At 37.4% G+C, this 16,740-nt stretch overlaps 1 protein-coding gene across 1 annotated transcript in view; it reads right to left on the bottom strand.

The window, feature by feature from the left end:
- Nucleotides 1–12,148, bottom strand: part of TSG101 (tumor susceptibility 101) — a 36,957-nt gene extending 24,809 nt beyond the window's left edge. The window contains exons 1-4 of the mRNA XM_010858474.1: nucleotides 12,143–12,148; nucleotides 11,867–11,951; nucleotides 9,610–9,675; nucleotides 5,963–6,126 (exon numbers count right to left, since the gene is read on the bottom strand). Of these exons, the coding sequence (XP_010856776.1) occupies nucleotides 5,963–6,126; nucleotides 9,610–9,675; nucleotides 11,867–11,951; nucleotides 12,143–12,148 (321 nt within the window). The remainder of the gene's footprint in view (nucleotides 1–5,962; nucleotides 6,127–9,609; nucleotides 9,676–11,866; nucleotides 11,952–12,142) is intronic.
- Between the last annotated feature and the right edge of the window lie 4,592 nt (nucleotides 12,149–16,740).

Below are 16,740 nucleotides of genomic sequence, written 5' to 3'. Positions count from 1 at the left end.
CCCATATACTTTATTCATGAGTTCATCAAGTTCTGAAGGATTACTCAATGATCTTGATCAGCTAACCATCTTCATAACTTTCCTTCTCCTAACAGAAGAATTTACTACCTGTTTTCAACTTTCCTAAGCATCAATTTTGTTTACTTCTGTCCCAAATATGGTCAATGACAACAGATAACATTTCAGAAAGCTTCTTATGAAAACTTACTGATTCTCACTAGTCCAATATCTTTCTTATGTATGTCTGTGAACTTACACGCTGAGGCTGGGAGCAAGCATGTAAAGTATCTGTGTAGCACTGAAGAGAGTGGGCTAGAGATCATGGCTGGTGTGTGTGTGGGGTTGCTGTTAAGAACCACAAAATTTAATCTCTTACTTTTAGTCCAAGAAAACTCCCAAACTAACTCATAAAATGATTTTAAAATCATGCAACTTAAAAACTGAGATATAGCATAAAATTTACCATCTAAAGGTATACAGTTCAGTGGGTTTTTTCCCCCTATCATCACTATCTAATTCAGAACACTGCCATCATCCTCAAAAGAAATCTGTACCTATTAGTGATCACTTCCAATTTCCCCCTCCCTCCAGCCCCTGGTAACCACTAATCTATTTTGTCAATGGATTGCCTACTCTGAATATTTCATATAAATGGAATAATATGTGTCTGACTTTTTTCACTTAGCATATTAATTTCAAAGGCTCACTCATGTTGTAGTATGAATAACTACTTCATTTATACAGTCTCATAACCATCATTTTGTCAAGATAAGGTTTATTTTAATTATCATACCATTCCTTTCATGTTAGTTCTTGAAGGAAGGAAAATGAATTGTTTATATCTACTTCCAGGCCTATTATAAAGCAACAGGTCATTAATATTTCAGAATGACAAATGACTAATTCAGAATAATACAGGAAGGATACCAAAAAAAATAGCAAGAATATTAGTTTATTTTAGCTCAAATGCCTAAAGGTCAACTGAAACATATCTTTATAAAACTGCTTTCCTATTGAAAACCTGCAAAGAGCAAAACTGCTTCCTTCCCTCTCCCTTTCTGTTTGCTTTTCCAGAAAACAATAAAAAGGTTAATTTTACATTCCAAGCAGTATATATGTTCAGAATTAAGATTAATAAGCAATTGGTAAGATCAAGATAAATGACAGCAGCCCTCATTCATCTTCTGTATGCTAGACTCCTGCAACAGCCTTCTGTGTGGCTTCTAGTTTTATTTCTTTGCTATGATCGAGAGGATTTTCTATAGAAGTTCATGCTCCTCGCCCCTAATACAGAGTTGTTGCTGAGAATCAGTTGTTTATGCAGTAACTGCATTTTCCAGTCTCTCTTGCAACTAGATTTTACTAACGGACCATAAGCAGAAGAGATTTAACTTCTAAGCCAAGGTGCATAAGGAAGGCAGTCCTTCACTAGTCCCTCCTTGCTTGTCTTCGTTGATGCAGAGGACTCTGAAGCCCTGGAAGGTGGTGGCACCACAAACTGGAAAGAGCCTGGCGCCTGAAGCTCTAGTGAAGGAAAGCTGGCTGCCAGCAAGGAACACTCCCAGTGGACTATTGTGTGGGCAAGAAATTTCTAGTGTTAAGTCTCTAGAATGCTTTAGAGCAACTAGTGATTTTTCAGTCAGAAAACTAATTAATTTATTTATCTAGTGCACTTTAGATATTATACCTGATAATCACTGTAGTTAATACCCTACTCTTGTTCAAACATCTAAAATGACTCCCAACTGCTTATTAAAGGACAAAATTTGTAGCTAAAAATCAGGATCTTCCATGATATAACCTTGAATACCATGCCAAAGTTAGCTACTGTTATGTCTTGTTAGGTCTGCGGAATATATCATACATAGATAAAAGTATAAAACAAATGTAACTTTAAAGAGAAACCATAAAGGAAATATTTTTGTAGCCATCATCCAAGTTATGAAGCAGAAGATTGCCAGTAACTTATAAGTTCTGGACTGCATTCCCATCTATCTATAGTTACCCACTTTTCTGACTTAGTGGATAATCATTCTTTTCTTTAAACATAGTATATCTTATAAACAATTTTCTAAACAGTATGTTTAATTTTTCCTATTTCTGAACTTCATATGAATTAAATCAAACTGTGTATTCTATTCAGACTTATTTCAGCAATGTTTGTAAGATACATTCTTGCTCAAGAATATAATTATAAATTCATTTTGATCACTGTATGGTATTCTACTAAGTGAATATACAACTTCTTTATTCATGCTTCTATACTGCTAACAGTCATATGGACTATTTATGTTGTCATGAACATTCTTGCTATGTTTCCTAGTATATATGTGCAAGGTTTACTCTTGTGCAGTGGTTTTCAACTAGGGGTGCTATTTTAGCCTCCTAATGAATATTAGAAATGTCTACCCACTCCAGTGTTCTTGCCTGGAGAATCCCAGGGATGGGGGAGCCTGGTGGGCTGCCATCTATGGGGTCCCACAGAGTCGGACACGACTGAAGTGACTTAGCAGCAGCAGAGACATTTACAGTTGTCACAACTGTGCCATGCTACTGGCATCTTGCGGATAACGGGCAGGGATCCTATATCCTGTAATGAACAGGACAGCCTTTCTACAGTAAAGAATTATCCAACCCCCAGCTCACAACGCCAGCAGCACTGACGTTGAGAAACGCTGCTCTAGTGTAAAGCAGAACCAAGGCGTAGAACTGCTAGGACACGGGGCTCGGGCACTTACAGCTAACGTTACCAGGTGAAGCCAAACTGATCTCGAGCAGCCGTGTAAACCTCCATCAGCAGGCCTAAGAGTTCTCTTTGTTCCACATCCTCTCTAACTCTTGGTATGGTCAACTGGGAGTGAAAATTTAATGGACATGTAATGGTATCTCATGATTTTAAATTATTATATATTTCCCTCTCCACTAGCAGGATTAAAATCTTTCTATATATATATTTATTGGCCATTAGGATTTTTTGTGAAATACTTATCCAATAGTTTCATCTATTTTTCTATTGGGCTTCCTTCTTTTTATAATTCCCAAAGTTATTTTTATGTTCTGGATATTATACTGTAGGTGATAAGTATATTCTTTCAGTTTATGGTTAGTCTTTTCACACTTTTTAATGTGTGTTTGATGAACAGAAGTCCTTAATTTGCATAAACTCAAGGTAAAATTTAGTCTTTTCCTTTATAGTAAAAGTTTTGCGTCTTCTTTAAAAAAAACCCCACCTATTACCAGATCATGAAGGCAGTCTCCTATATTAAGTTTTACTTTTCTGCTTTTCACAATCTATCTGAAATTAATTTTTGTATACGATACAAATAGGAATTTGTCCCAACTCCACTACTGAAGTTCTTAATCTTATTCCCAGTAATCTTCTATACCATCACTGTTATACATTAAGTGTTTATACTTAGGCATAACTTTTTTTTTTTTTCTGTGCTTAGCTTTACTGTGTTTTGCAGATACTGCAATTTTTACAAATTGAAGGTTTGTTGCAACCCTGTGTTGTCAGATAATAGTTAACATTTTTTAACAATATTAAAATATTTTTTAAAAACTTTTTTGAAGTATACTGGATTTACATTGTTCTGTTAAGTTCTGCTGTATAGCAATGTGATTCAATTATACATATTCTTTTTCATATTCTATTATGGTTTGTTATAGTATACAATAGTTTTTTTTTTTTTTAATGAAGGTATCAACATTGGTTTTTTTGACCTAACACTATTGCACACTTCAGAAACTACAGCACAGTGTAAACATAACTTTTATATGCATTGGGAAACCATGCAATTCATGGGACTCGTTTTATTGCAATATTCACTTTATTGCTATGGTCTGGAATCAAGTCTGCAATGTCTCCAACATATGCCTGCACAGTGGATCTTTTTTTCTGGGTTATTTATTATGTTCCATCTATCCATTTGAATACTTCTCTGACAATTCCAAGCCATCTTAATTACTAGTTTTTTAAAAGACATTTTGATATCTATAGGGCAAGTCCTTTCCATCTTATTCTTCTTGGGTATTCTCAATCTTTTGCATTTCCATATAAATTTTAGATTCAGCTTATCAAGTTCACAAAATTAACAAATGCACAAAGAAACAAAAGCTTCTCTTAGGAGAACAGTTCAGTTTGTAGATATACTACAAACTGAAGAGTCTATATAATACTGAATCTTCCAATCCATGAGTAAGGTTTTCTTTCTTTCGACTTAAGTCTTCTTCAGTGTCTTTCAATAAAATTTAAAATTTTCTCTGTAATAGATGTGTACATCTTTTGTAAGGCTTATTTCTAGGTCTCTAGCATTAAAAATATAAAGTATTCATATGCCAGTTCATTGATTCTCTATTCTGCTGAGTCCAATCTGCTACTAACCCACCTATTGAGTTTTTTTAAATTTTAGTTTTTTTATTTTTTAAAATCTCTATTATTCTATTTTTCAGTTCTAAGATTTCTATTTGGTTCATTTTTAATATAATTATACCTAATATAGTTCTCCACCTTGAACACATTAGTCATAATCATTTTCAAGTCTCTGTCTGATAACTGGGTTACCTGAGGGTAGTGCCTGTTTCTAGTGTCTTTTTCCCCCACTCTATGCCCTATCTCTTGATGTACTTGATAATTTTATATTGTATGCTTGACACTGTTCATGAATAATTACACAGGTTCTATATACTATCTTCCTCCAGCCAAAGTTCACTTTATCTTACCGCTGGCAGATAAGTGTGGAAAATCACCTTAATATAGTCAGGGGCTGAGCTGATTCAAGGCTGGAGTTTTACAGGGCTCATTCTGCCCTGAGTTCTCACTCACAGGGTGTGTTCCTCCAGCATGCCAACTAAGAATTTAGGGTATTTACTTCTACCCATCCCTTGTGACTCAGACAGTAAAGTGTCTACCTACAATGCAGGAGACCTGGGTTTGGTCCCTGGGTCAGGAACTTCCCCTGGAGAAGGAAATGGCAACCCACTCCAGTATTCTTGCCTGGAAAATCCCATGGATGGAGGAGCCCAGTAGGCTACAGTCCATAGGGTTGTAAAGAGTTGGACACGACTGAGCGACTTCTCTCATCCTCCTTGATAAGGTTTCGAACTCCTACTGCTCCCACAACCTAAGACTGCTGAGAACTTGGCTGTGTTTTTCAGAGGCTCTCTGCTTAGCTTTTTTAACATCGTGTCTTTGAAATTTAGGAATTCTGCAAATGTCTTGAGTGGGAAACTCAGATTATATCTGGCTCCCTTCTTTGTAGCTTCCTTTTCTCCTAAATTCTTGGCTCCTAAAATACTGGGTACCTAGCAGACAGAGCAACAACTGTTGTCTTTTGAGCTCTAGGAGACTGTTAGAAACTTTGCAGTCTTTGCCTCTAGTTAAGGCCTTCCGCCCAGATTCTCAGCCTCTCACCTTGCACCAAGAATCAGTAAATACTCCTAGGGAAAACTGGCAGAAGGTTTATTGATCTTTTTGCAGTTTCCTTCTTCATAGGATCTTGGCCCTTCAAGCCCTAATTGTCTCACAGTTCTGCAAAGCATTCCACAGATGTTGGTTCTACTTTGTTTGGCTTTTTTAGCAATATTTTGGATAGAAATTGTCAGAGCTAAACCATCAAAAGTTTCTTCCTATTACTTCTTGACTGGAACACTTTGAGTAATGAGATTTGAACAGTTTCACAAATACATGCCAAAGAATACTACTTTTTAAAATGTATTCCCCATATGTGAATTCTATCTATTCTTAAAGGTTCAACTCAAGCAAACAAAATAGTGACTACACGTATTCTGTAACTACCAAGCTCTATAAAAATACAAGACATGTTTCTTTCAAAGAGCCTTTTTCAAGCTCAGTGATTAGTGATCTTAAATGAATTTATCCTCCTTGAATGTTAATGTAAAGTAGATGCTAGTGAACAAAATATACAATACAACAAATTCACAGAACACCATTAATACTTACGTGCTTCCATTCATGTAGATAAGGAAGATATATCTTCCCATTAGCATCCACATGCTTTCCTGTTTTAATAGTCATTGAGCTAGTAGGCTTAACGAAACAGATAGGGGGATTATACGGATATGTGTCCAGCAGCCACAGGCAGATTGGAATATTGTATGTATTACCTGAAAGAGAAAGAGAAACTTCAGTTACTCTAATGGTTTAGTAGGTAAGCAAGAAAGAGCTACAACTAAGCAATACTTTAAAAGAAAAAAATCACAACAAATAGTTTATGCTTCAAAGTCTGTTTAAGATCAATTTCTCAAATCTTCAGTTTGTAAAATACAAGAGCTGGATTAAGGAGTTAACTGATCACTACTCTACCAGTGTGAGCTTACAGCTGTAAACATATTATTCACAAATTATCTTTTGGTTCAAGCCATTCTTTATTATTTGACTTCTGTCACTTCAGTTACTAAAATTTCCTGGAAAGACCAGAGACAATGGCATTCTACCAGAAAGGGATATACACTGGACTTGAAACTCCCATGCCAAAAGTCAGACTGTGTAAAACCTAACCCAAATGTCAAACAGATGGTAACTATTGGTAACAGCCTGACCAATGAATGGCTTTTCAGAGGTAGTTTCAAAATCAATGATGTCATCTCCTTCTCTTTGCTTTATGAAATAGAATCTCTCTCAGTTGAGAAATCTGCCTACATATAGTCAAAATGAACAGTGTTTCAAAGGATCCAATAGAGTTAATATACTGAACATAAATCAAAGACTTTTCCTACCAAGCTCAAAGCCCAATGTCCCAAGCAATCATCTGAATCACCCAACAATTCAGATATATGTCCCCTTCTTAGAAACAGTGGTACTTCGTAAAAGTATGTATATACACATTTCACTTGAAAAAAATCAGTGATAGGACTGTGGGTTTATTTTTTTATTCAAAAGTACTTCTACAATGACCCCCCCCAACCCCCACAAGGGTACATCTTAATACATGAAACATAACTTTATTTCCACCACCTAGAATTCTTTGCTTTGTGAAAATGATGCTTTCTCCAGAATTACTCAGGCTTAAGAACTATGCCATATAAAAAAACGGTGAGGGAACAGAGGTTTAGTTTAGATAAAATGCACATAAAAAAGGGAACCCTTGTGCACTGTTGTGGGAATACAAACTGGTGCAGCCACCGTGGAAAACAGTATGGAGATTCCTCAAAAAGGAAAAACAGAAAAACAGAACAAAATACGATTCGGCAATTCTACTTCTGAGTATTTATCTGAAGAAAATTAAAATACTAATTTGGAAAGCTGCAACATTAGTTACAATAGCCAAGATATGGAAGCACCCTAAGTACCTACTAATAGATGAATGGATAAAGATGTGGTATACAGATACACAATGAAGTAATACTGAGCCATAAAAAAGAACGAAATCTTGCCACTTGTGACAACATGGATGGACCCAGAGGGTATTATGTTAACTGAAATAAGTCAAACAGAGAAAGACAAATAAAGTATGGCCTCACTTACAAGTGGAATTGAAAAAACAAAACAAATGAACAAACAAAACTAAACAGAAACAGATTCATAGATCCAGAGAACAAATAGGCAGTTGCCAGACGGGAGAAAAGTGGGGAGGGAGAAATAAGTGAAGGAGATCAAGAGGTACAAACTTCCAGCTGCAGAATAAATGAATCATGGGTATGAAAATGTATAGTGAGGGGAAAGTCAATAATTATGTAATGATTTGTATGGTGACAGATGGTAACAAGACTTATCACAATGATCACTTTGAAATGCACAAAAATATAAAATCACTGTGTTGTGTAACAAAAACTAACATAGTGTTATAGGTGAATTATCCTTCATACACGCACAAATAAGCAAACATAGAAAAAGAGATCAGATTTGTGGTTATCAGAGGTGAGGGCTGGGGGGAAGGGTGAATTATAGGAAGGTATCAAAAGGTACAAACTTCCAGATCATAAAATAAGTACTAGGAAAGTAATGTACCACATGATAAATGCCATGAACACTGCTTTATGTTATATATGAAAGTTGAGAGTACACATCACAAGAGGAAAATATTTTTTTTCTATTTCTCTAATTGTATCTGTAAGACATGATGGATGTTTACTAAACTTACTGTGGTAATCATTTTTTGATGTATGAAATCAAATCATTTCACTGTATACCTTAAACTTATCAATGCTATTATCAATTATATCTCAATAAAACTGGAAGAAAAAATAATGCTTTTAATTATGTCTATACGAGTTTTCTGCCTCCTACTCTCACTCATACCTATTTCCTCACCAGAGCTTACTTCCTGGGGTAAAGGCAAAGTCAGCTATCCTGCATTTTACTCATACTTGCTCTATGAAATGCTGATGCCCAAGTGTTTTTTCCCTCTGAATGGTTGACTCATCCCTAATATTAAGTTTGAACATCATTTCTTGGATGACCTTCCTGTATGTTCCTGTTCTCCTCTATAATCTCACAGCATATATTTTATTATTCTATAGCAGGTATAGAATAGTATAAATATCTATTTATTCCCCATTTCCTTTATTTGTGTATGTTCTTCCAGAGACAGTACATCTTTTGTTCACGTTTATATCCCTAGCCCTTAACCCCTACGCATAGCAGGTACTATATAAGATCAGTGGGTAGGTTACAGGCCTTAACTAGTCACAAGAAACAACCAACAAAAACAGAACAGCTGCTTATGAAGCTGAATGCTCCATTATCGCTTTAAGTATTTTAGCAAAGGGTGGCTGACTGGCTAAGAGATGTAATTATCCTTCATTAACATTACAACCATAGATAATAGCTAATTTTGGTACCTCTTTATTATATACCAGTCTCTGAGCTAAGTCCTTTACAATATATATTATTACAAATTAATTATTCTTTGAGTTAGGACCATTATACAAATGCTATAGATTATAGATGACCACTACCACAAAGCTTGGAGAAGGCAATGGCAACCCACTCCAGTACTCTTGCCTGGAGAATCCCATGGATGGAGGAGCCTGGTAGGCTACCGTCCATGGGGTTGCAAAGAGTCGGACACGACTGAGCGACTTCACTCACTTCATACTTTATCACTGGAGAAGGAAATGGCAACCCACTCTAGTATTCTTGCCTGGAGAATCCCAGAGGACCCTGGAGGGCCATGGTCCACGGGGTCGCAGAGTCAGATACAACTGAAGTGACTAAGATTCACCACAAAGCTAACTGATTACAAAGCAAGAACTAAAACCCTACTCTGCCCTGACTGTTAAGCCTCTATCTTAGTCACTACATTACACAGCTTCCCATTGTCAGGTAAGTTTGAATAGGGTGGGAGGCTGAACTAGGAGGCAGCCAAGATCCCTTTCTAGTTCTAAGATTCTCTGAAACAAAACTCTCCAGTGCTCCTAGGCACATACTTGATATATCTTTGTAAGGAAGGTGGTGGTGGAAGGAAGCTTTGTAAGGAAGCCGAAAATATTAGGTGCTGCTGGCAAATGAACTTCAATTAGAAGTGCAAGTCTATATTATCATGAAAGTCATGAGAAAGCAAGCTTAATTTACTTACAATTCTTTGGCAACTAAGTATGAATTAAAATGCATCTATGCTAGAAACATAAATCACATAAGACACTTACCTCTATAAGGCACAGGAATTGTTCCAGTAAGGTTCATTAGTTCCCTGGAACTGCCATCATTAAAAACTGAAAGGTGAGAATACTGAGTTAATCAATAAGCATTTTGACAGATACTCTTACGTAAGTTATTCTTTCAGAAACAATGGCTACAATGCATTACTACTCTTGAAAGGGACAAACCTGCTAATGTTCAAACATTTTGTCCAATAACAAATAATCTTTTGTTGATTCACTTAGTGGAATCAGCTTTTGAAAGAGTAAAGATACTATGAATTACTTGGGAAAATATATGTGAATGCTATAGTATCAATAAATAAGAGCTCTGGGTCTTCAACCAACATGATTATAAGATTACTTAAAAATCACTATTAATTGCTGCCTTGGTAGCTCAGATGATAAAGAATCCACCTGCAATGCAGGAGACCTGGGTTTGATTCCTGGGTCAGGAAGATCGCCTGGAAAAGGGAATGGCTACCCATTTCATTATTCTTGCCTGGAGACTTCCATGGACAGAGGAGCCTGGTGGACTACAGTCCATAGGGCTGCAGAGTGGGACACGACTGAGCGACTAATGCTTTCACTTCCACAAATATTAACCTAATAACATTAAATTTTAGATTTCTCAGATGTTCACTCCCACTCACTGTCATTTTCAATCCCAATGTAGTATCCCACAGTAATAAAAAGGAAAAAAGATTTTCACAAATATGGACATCTTTTAATACAAGTATTTCTCACATCACACAAGTTTTCCTATCTATAATTGATTGAATAACTAGGGTACATAATCTGTATTCCATGGACAGCTATTATTTGCAACAATTTGGAATTAACCCTGTACTACATGGGAAAGGGCTATAATGTACAGTGCAAGAACACAGAACTATACTGTTGACCTCAGTTCTTTTATCTACTATTGACACTTATACCCTATGAGGTAATTAACTCTGATTTTGTGTTTTAAAAAGACTACTTCATTAAATTCTAGGATTATATTTACTCTAAAAGCATGTTGATGATAATGGTTTAGACTTGGTCCAGTCACACAAAGCTATATAAGATTTGTTCAATGAGGCTGCAGTCTTTGTCAATTTTGATCACTTATTCTTTCAGTATTCAATAAAAACTACACACTTACCATAACTTTCTAGCCTTAGTCACTTTATTCCCCCAGAGAAGCCATTTTAAAAGTAACTCTAACTTTGGAAAGATGAGTTTTTGCAGCTCTAAACACCACAGTGCAGCACGTGGACAGGAGGGAGAGCTGGGCCCTCGTGTGAGAGAGGACTTCCGGTTCATGACCGCTCAGGAAATTCAGGGCCGATTCCCTCTCTGCTGCCTCCCACCTCTCTACCAGGATCCTTTTTACAAAGCCCTTGGGGTGAGTACAGTTTAGAGCAAGTCTCAGCTACAAATTTCAGCTCCTTGCACTCCCTGCCAGGGGCCTCTCTACAGGCACAAGGCAGCATGGTTTCCCTGGGCCCTGGTACCTTGTCCACAAGGAGACGGGATTGGAGAGAGTATGTTAGGACCGGTGGGGCCAAAAAGACTATTAAAAAACACCTCTAAATATTGTCATTTCTTACTTAAATCACAACTTCATTTTATCTCAATAGAGAGTGGACACAAACCGTCACCTACACCAGAATTAAGGACAACAGTTTTTACGTGTTTTCTTCATCTATAAAATGAAAAGAATAGTCTAGAATATAATTTTACAAAATGTGTTCCTAAGAATACAAAGAGATGCTCTAGAGAGAAAAAACAGTTCACTAATTAACTCTAGAATATACTGAACAATGTATTATCTTCTCTCCCCTCTTGGTAAGACAAAATACATAAACATATTAAAGGTTCTGAGAAATCTTGCTCCAAAGAAACCCATTTAATTTTGTTTAACCTGTAAGTATTCAAACTTAACTACAGAATCCCCTCCATCTCCCCACCCCCCAAAGCAACATTCTTCACAACTATGGATAATATTTCTGGAAATGATGGACTATATTATCTATAACATCACTTCTAGGTCTAAATTTGCACCATTTTTGTTAGAGTAGTATTTTAAAACTTAAAATAACTAAACAAATATAAGATGGTATTATTAGATCTTGTAATTTCCTATCCCCCCAACACATTTTTAGGTAAAGGCTCAGTCCTACAATGAAAAGAACCAACAGACTTAAAAGGAAAATGGAAAACCTACAATTATTAACAAAAAGAGAAAACAACAACTTAATATTTTTATATATAAACTTACCATATGAATCCAATACAGGTTTGAGATCTTTGTATAAACTAATAACGTTAACAGTTTCACGTACAGTTAGGTCTCTGTATTTGTACTGAAAAGGAAAATTAAAAATGTATTTAGTTTAAAACCAACACACAAATTATACTGCTAGTTCAATTTTTTAAAAACTATTTTCTTAATAGCACTTTTCTTTAAAGTATAATGGTTCTGACTAATCAATAACAATTAAATAAAGACTGAAAGAACCCAGTAGCTTTCTCTGTCACCTCTTCAAACCTTTACCTTCATTTTAGCTCTTTTTCCAACTTAAAATATGCTTTCCACCAAATCAAATCTTCAAAGACCTAGCTGACATCTCTTTCCCTATCAATGAATTCTGTTCCAGACTTCCCTTTAGCCCATACCAGTCTTTCCCCGTCCCAGCATTTACTGTCAATACCGACTCTTTCCCAATGTATCATGTGCTGTATTGTATTCTCATACCCCTGCCTTGTGCCACTCAAGTCCAGGAAACCTACGAACCTTGCTTACAGCTCTGAGCAACCTAGGAAACCAGGAAATGGGAATCTCCATACGTTCACAACACCCTGAAGCTTCAGTTGACAAGCTCCACTCACGCGCACAAAGCTTTCAATCAGCTTTTAGTGCTTCTCTTCTTAAAAAGGAAGAGTCAGCTATTCCAAAAAGAAAGTCTCCAAAAAGCATGTCACAGACCTAAACAAACATAAAAGAAGGAACTAAAAATAAAAATGGGTGTTCCCTGACAGCTCAGTTGGTAAAGTATCCGCCTGCAATGCAGGAGACCCCGGTTTGATTCCTGGGTCGGGAAGATCCACTGGAGAAGGAATAGGCTACCCACTCCAGTATTACTGGCCTTCCCTTGTGGCTTAGCTGGTAAAGAATCCCCCTGCAATGCGGGAGACCTGGGTTCTATCCCTGGCTTGGGAACATCCCCTGGAGAACGGAAAGGCTACCCAATCCAGTATCCTGGCCTGGAGAATTCCATGGAATGTATAGTCCATGGGGTCGCAAAAAGTCAGACAGGACTGAGCGACTTTCACTTTTAAGAATAACAATAATGAAAGGAACAGAAGAAAACTTCAAAAACAATCAGCGTTAAATATTTCAAAGAAAGAAGAAATGATATTGTAGTGATGAAATAACTCTCAGAAAAGGACGGACTCTTGGACATTTTAAACAAAAATAAAAGGAGAAACAAGACATTCTTTTTCCTCTTCTCTGTGTCTGCCCCTTCTCAAGTGTTTTTGCTGGTTCTTTCTCTTCTCCTAAGCTTTGATCTTAATTTCATTGAGCCCCAGGGCTCAGTCCTTGATCTTCTTTGTCTAACCTTACTCAGGTGTTGACCTCCATGCACGGCTTAAAATACCATTTATACACTGATAACTTCCAAATTTAAAAATTCCACTTTCCTGAACTCCAGACATGTATATCCAATTTGATATCTCCACTTAGATATCTAATGAAAGTCAAAAATAACATGATCAAATTGAACCCTTCGTCTTCCCCCCAATTCTATACCTCTTGCTGCTACCGCTAAGTTGCTTCAGTTGTGTCCGACTCTGTGCGACCCCACAGACAGCAGCCCACCAGGCTCCCCGTCCCTGGGATTCTCCAGGCAAAAACACTGGAGTGGGTTGCCATTTCCTTCTCCAACGCATGCAAGTGAAAAGTGAAAGTAAAGTCACTCAGTCGTGTCTGACTCTTAGCAACCCCATGGACTGCAGCCTACCAGGCTCCTCCGTCCATGGGATTTTCCAGGCAAGAGTGCTGGAGTGGGGTGCCATAGCCTTCTCCCTCTACCTCTCTTACATTCTTCCATATCCATATCCTTCTAGATGCTCAGCACAAACACTTCAACATTATCCTGGATGCCTTGGTTTCCTACACACCCACAGCGAGTCTGTCAGAAAATCCTGTTAGTTCTACCTTCAAAAATCTCCAGCATCTGATCACTTCACACTACCTTCATAGCCACACGTAGGTTATTATTATACAACAGCCTTTTTAGAGGTGGCTATCCCTACTGAACCCTCTACGGTCTAGCCTCAGTACAGCAGCTTGAGCTATGCTGTTAATACAGCCCCACCACACTGCAAGGACATGCCCAAATGCTGACAGTGGCCTGCAGGACCCTCCAAAATCTACCACTCCTTTCTTTAGCAGCACTGTTCCCCGTTCCTCACTCCAGTCCAGCCCCTTTAGGTCCCTTTGCTGTTTCTCTATCATGCATGACAAGAGGGCCCTTGAGCTTGTTCTTCCTTCTTCCTGGAATGTTCTTACTCCAGACTGTTCCAGTTTGCTTCCTCACCGCTTTCAGGGTTTCTGATCAAACAGACTTCAGGAAGGCCTTCCTTTACTATTCTATAAAACGGCAACCTATCCTATCCTCACATTTGAGAACTCTATCACCCTTTCTTGCTTTACTTTTCTCCAAAGCACTTACCATCCTCCAACATGCTATTTAATGAACTTACTGAGTTGTTTATTCCATGAGAATTTAAATTCCACAGGTATAGAGTTTTCTATCTGTTCATTACTGTATCCCTAGAATCTAATAAAACAGTGTGAAGTCCATTACAATCGCTAATGTATCAGCTCTCTCCTAACTCGTTGGCAGTGACTCCACTGATAGGAATGCTATTACATACAGCATGAAAGAATACAGACAGTTGTCTGTATGAAAAATCTGAATAATTTGTGTAAAGCAAGATGGACCAACAGTATATATATACCCTCTCTTAATTACAAAGATGATGACAGAAAAGGATGTTAAACTAAAAGCTATATTTAAGTTGGAAGCTAAAAGTTACTCTAAGGAAAAAAATAACTGTAGTAATATATAAAAAGATAATATAATGTTGTATGTCAATTATACTTCAAAAAATATATGTCAAAGCAGGTAGCCCAAAGTAATACGATGGGTGATGGAAGTCCCACAGTCAGATTAAGAGTAAAGGACCATCACCCTAGCAATGTGTCCCAGGTCCTGGCTACCAATTCCTTCATTGGGCCACATCCAACTGAAAGGATAACTGAAGCTAATCCTCCACCAGAAGGAAAAAACTCCACAAACAGGTTCTATTATCTTACTTACTATTCCTACATATCTACATATCTATCTATTAACAAGCTGGACAGAAAAGATGCCAGTAATCAGAAGTGACATCACCACTTGGAAGAGACTCAATTTTTCAGGTATTGGGTCAAGAACCAGATGAAAGACAAATGTTCTCTCCCACCTCTGCTCTATGTCTTTTATAAAAAAAATTTATTTTTAATTGAAGGATAATTGCTTTACAGTATTGAGCTGGTTTCCACCAAACTATGTCCTTTTTTGCTCTTAGGATATAGAGGATGGAGGGAGGAGATAGCAGGTGTAGGTATAAAATATCTTTTAAAGAAATCTTGCCTCTGTCTTCAAAGGCAGGTTCCTCAATAGAAAGTTTAGGAAACTTAATTTTTGTTTCTACAATTCCAAACCAGTATTTGAATATTCTTGTCCTTATATATAGATACTTTGATATACATACATGAAGGAATAAACTTTAAGGACAATGTAATCAATTAAAGGGTTTTTTTAAATGGTATGGAACAGACACCCTTCAGTTACACAGTATATAAAATAATGTACTTCAAGAAATTAAATGCTACATCACAGATCCAGGCCACAGTTTTCTAAGGCTCCCTAAAACTTTCTCTGCAATTAAAGATAAGTTTACTCTATCAAAAGAAAATCAACTATATTTTAATTAGAAAAAAGAAAGAAAATCAGAAGCCTAGAAGATATGATTTGAAAAATCAAAGAGTAGCTCGCTTTATTTCAAAGATCATTAATTTCTCCTTAGAGATTATTTGCTCTTCAATCAAAGACTATAGGGATGATTTTACTGGGTAAAAAAGTATATTTTTCAAAGAAATAAGTTTACACATAATAATGTGTTTTAATAATACTGAAAATTGTTTTAAACTACTTCACTTTCTACCATTCTTATTTTGACAAAAGTATCTAAAGCTAAACCTGTTTAACTGGAGAATATTCAACTCTCAACCATTTCACATACATCTTATTCCCATTAATTAGCTTTGATAAACTGAAAAAAAAAACCACAAAGCAACAAACAAACCAAAAAGCACCAAATTCACTCTGGTATCAGATGCCATGTTTTTAGCAGTTGTTAAAATAATTCACGGCTTTAAATACAACTAAAAAATACAACTTTTTTAGAAAAGGAGAAAAACCAAAAAACAAACCCACACCGGTCTTGAACTGTTTAGATTAAAAATTTCAAAGTAAATAAACTGGCTTTATAAGCAGCATACAATTAAAGGGGAGTCACTCTGAGTCAATCAAAGACTCTGGAATGGTAATGGAATTCTATTTCACCCGAAGTAATGAGCTTCTCAGGACGTTTCTATTTATAATTGAGCCAATTCAACCAACAGTTACGATTTCCCGCGGGGTGGGCTATTGAGCTGCGTGAAGAATACAAACTGAAAAGGACACCACCTCAGGAAGCCGGGAGGGAAGGGCGAATACGAATGAAGAGCCAGCGTTGGGACAAGAGGGGAGGGGGTGCCCAAGACCGAGTTTTAAGTACAACCCCCTCCTTGTGTTGAAGAAAACTATGCTGCCCCACAGACTGCTCCAAACTCTCTCCCCGAAAAGAGGAGGGCGGGCGGCAGGTGGCAGGCGGCCTCGGCTCCACTCCATTGTTGACCGTCGCCGCCCCCCGCCGGCTCCGGCCCCGGGACTCCGGCCCCGGGCGACAGGCATCAGGCGCGGGCGGCAGCAGAGGCGGCCGGAGGAAGCCCAGGGCTTCGGGCCCGCCTGGGGGGCTCGGTTGGGCTGGTCGGGCAGG

The sequence above is a fragment of the Bison bison genome, unplaced genomic scaffold (assembly GCF_000754665.1).
Source record: "Bison bison bison isolate TAMUID 2011002044 unplaced genomic scaffold, Bison_UMD1.0 scf7180017864388, whole genome shotgun sequence".
Taxonomy (NCBI): Eukaryota; Metazoa; Chordata; class Mammalia; order Artiodactyla; family Bovidae; genus Bison; species Bison bison.
The sequence above is the reverse complement of the archived record's forward strand: the minus strand, read 5'-3'. Positions and strand labels throughout refer to the sequence as shown.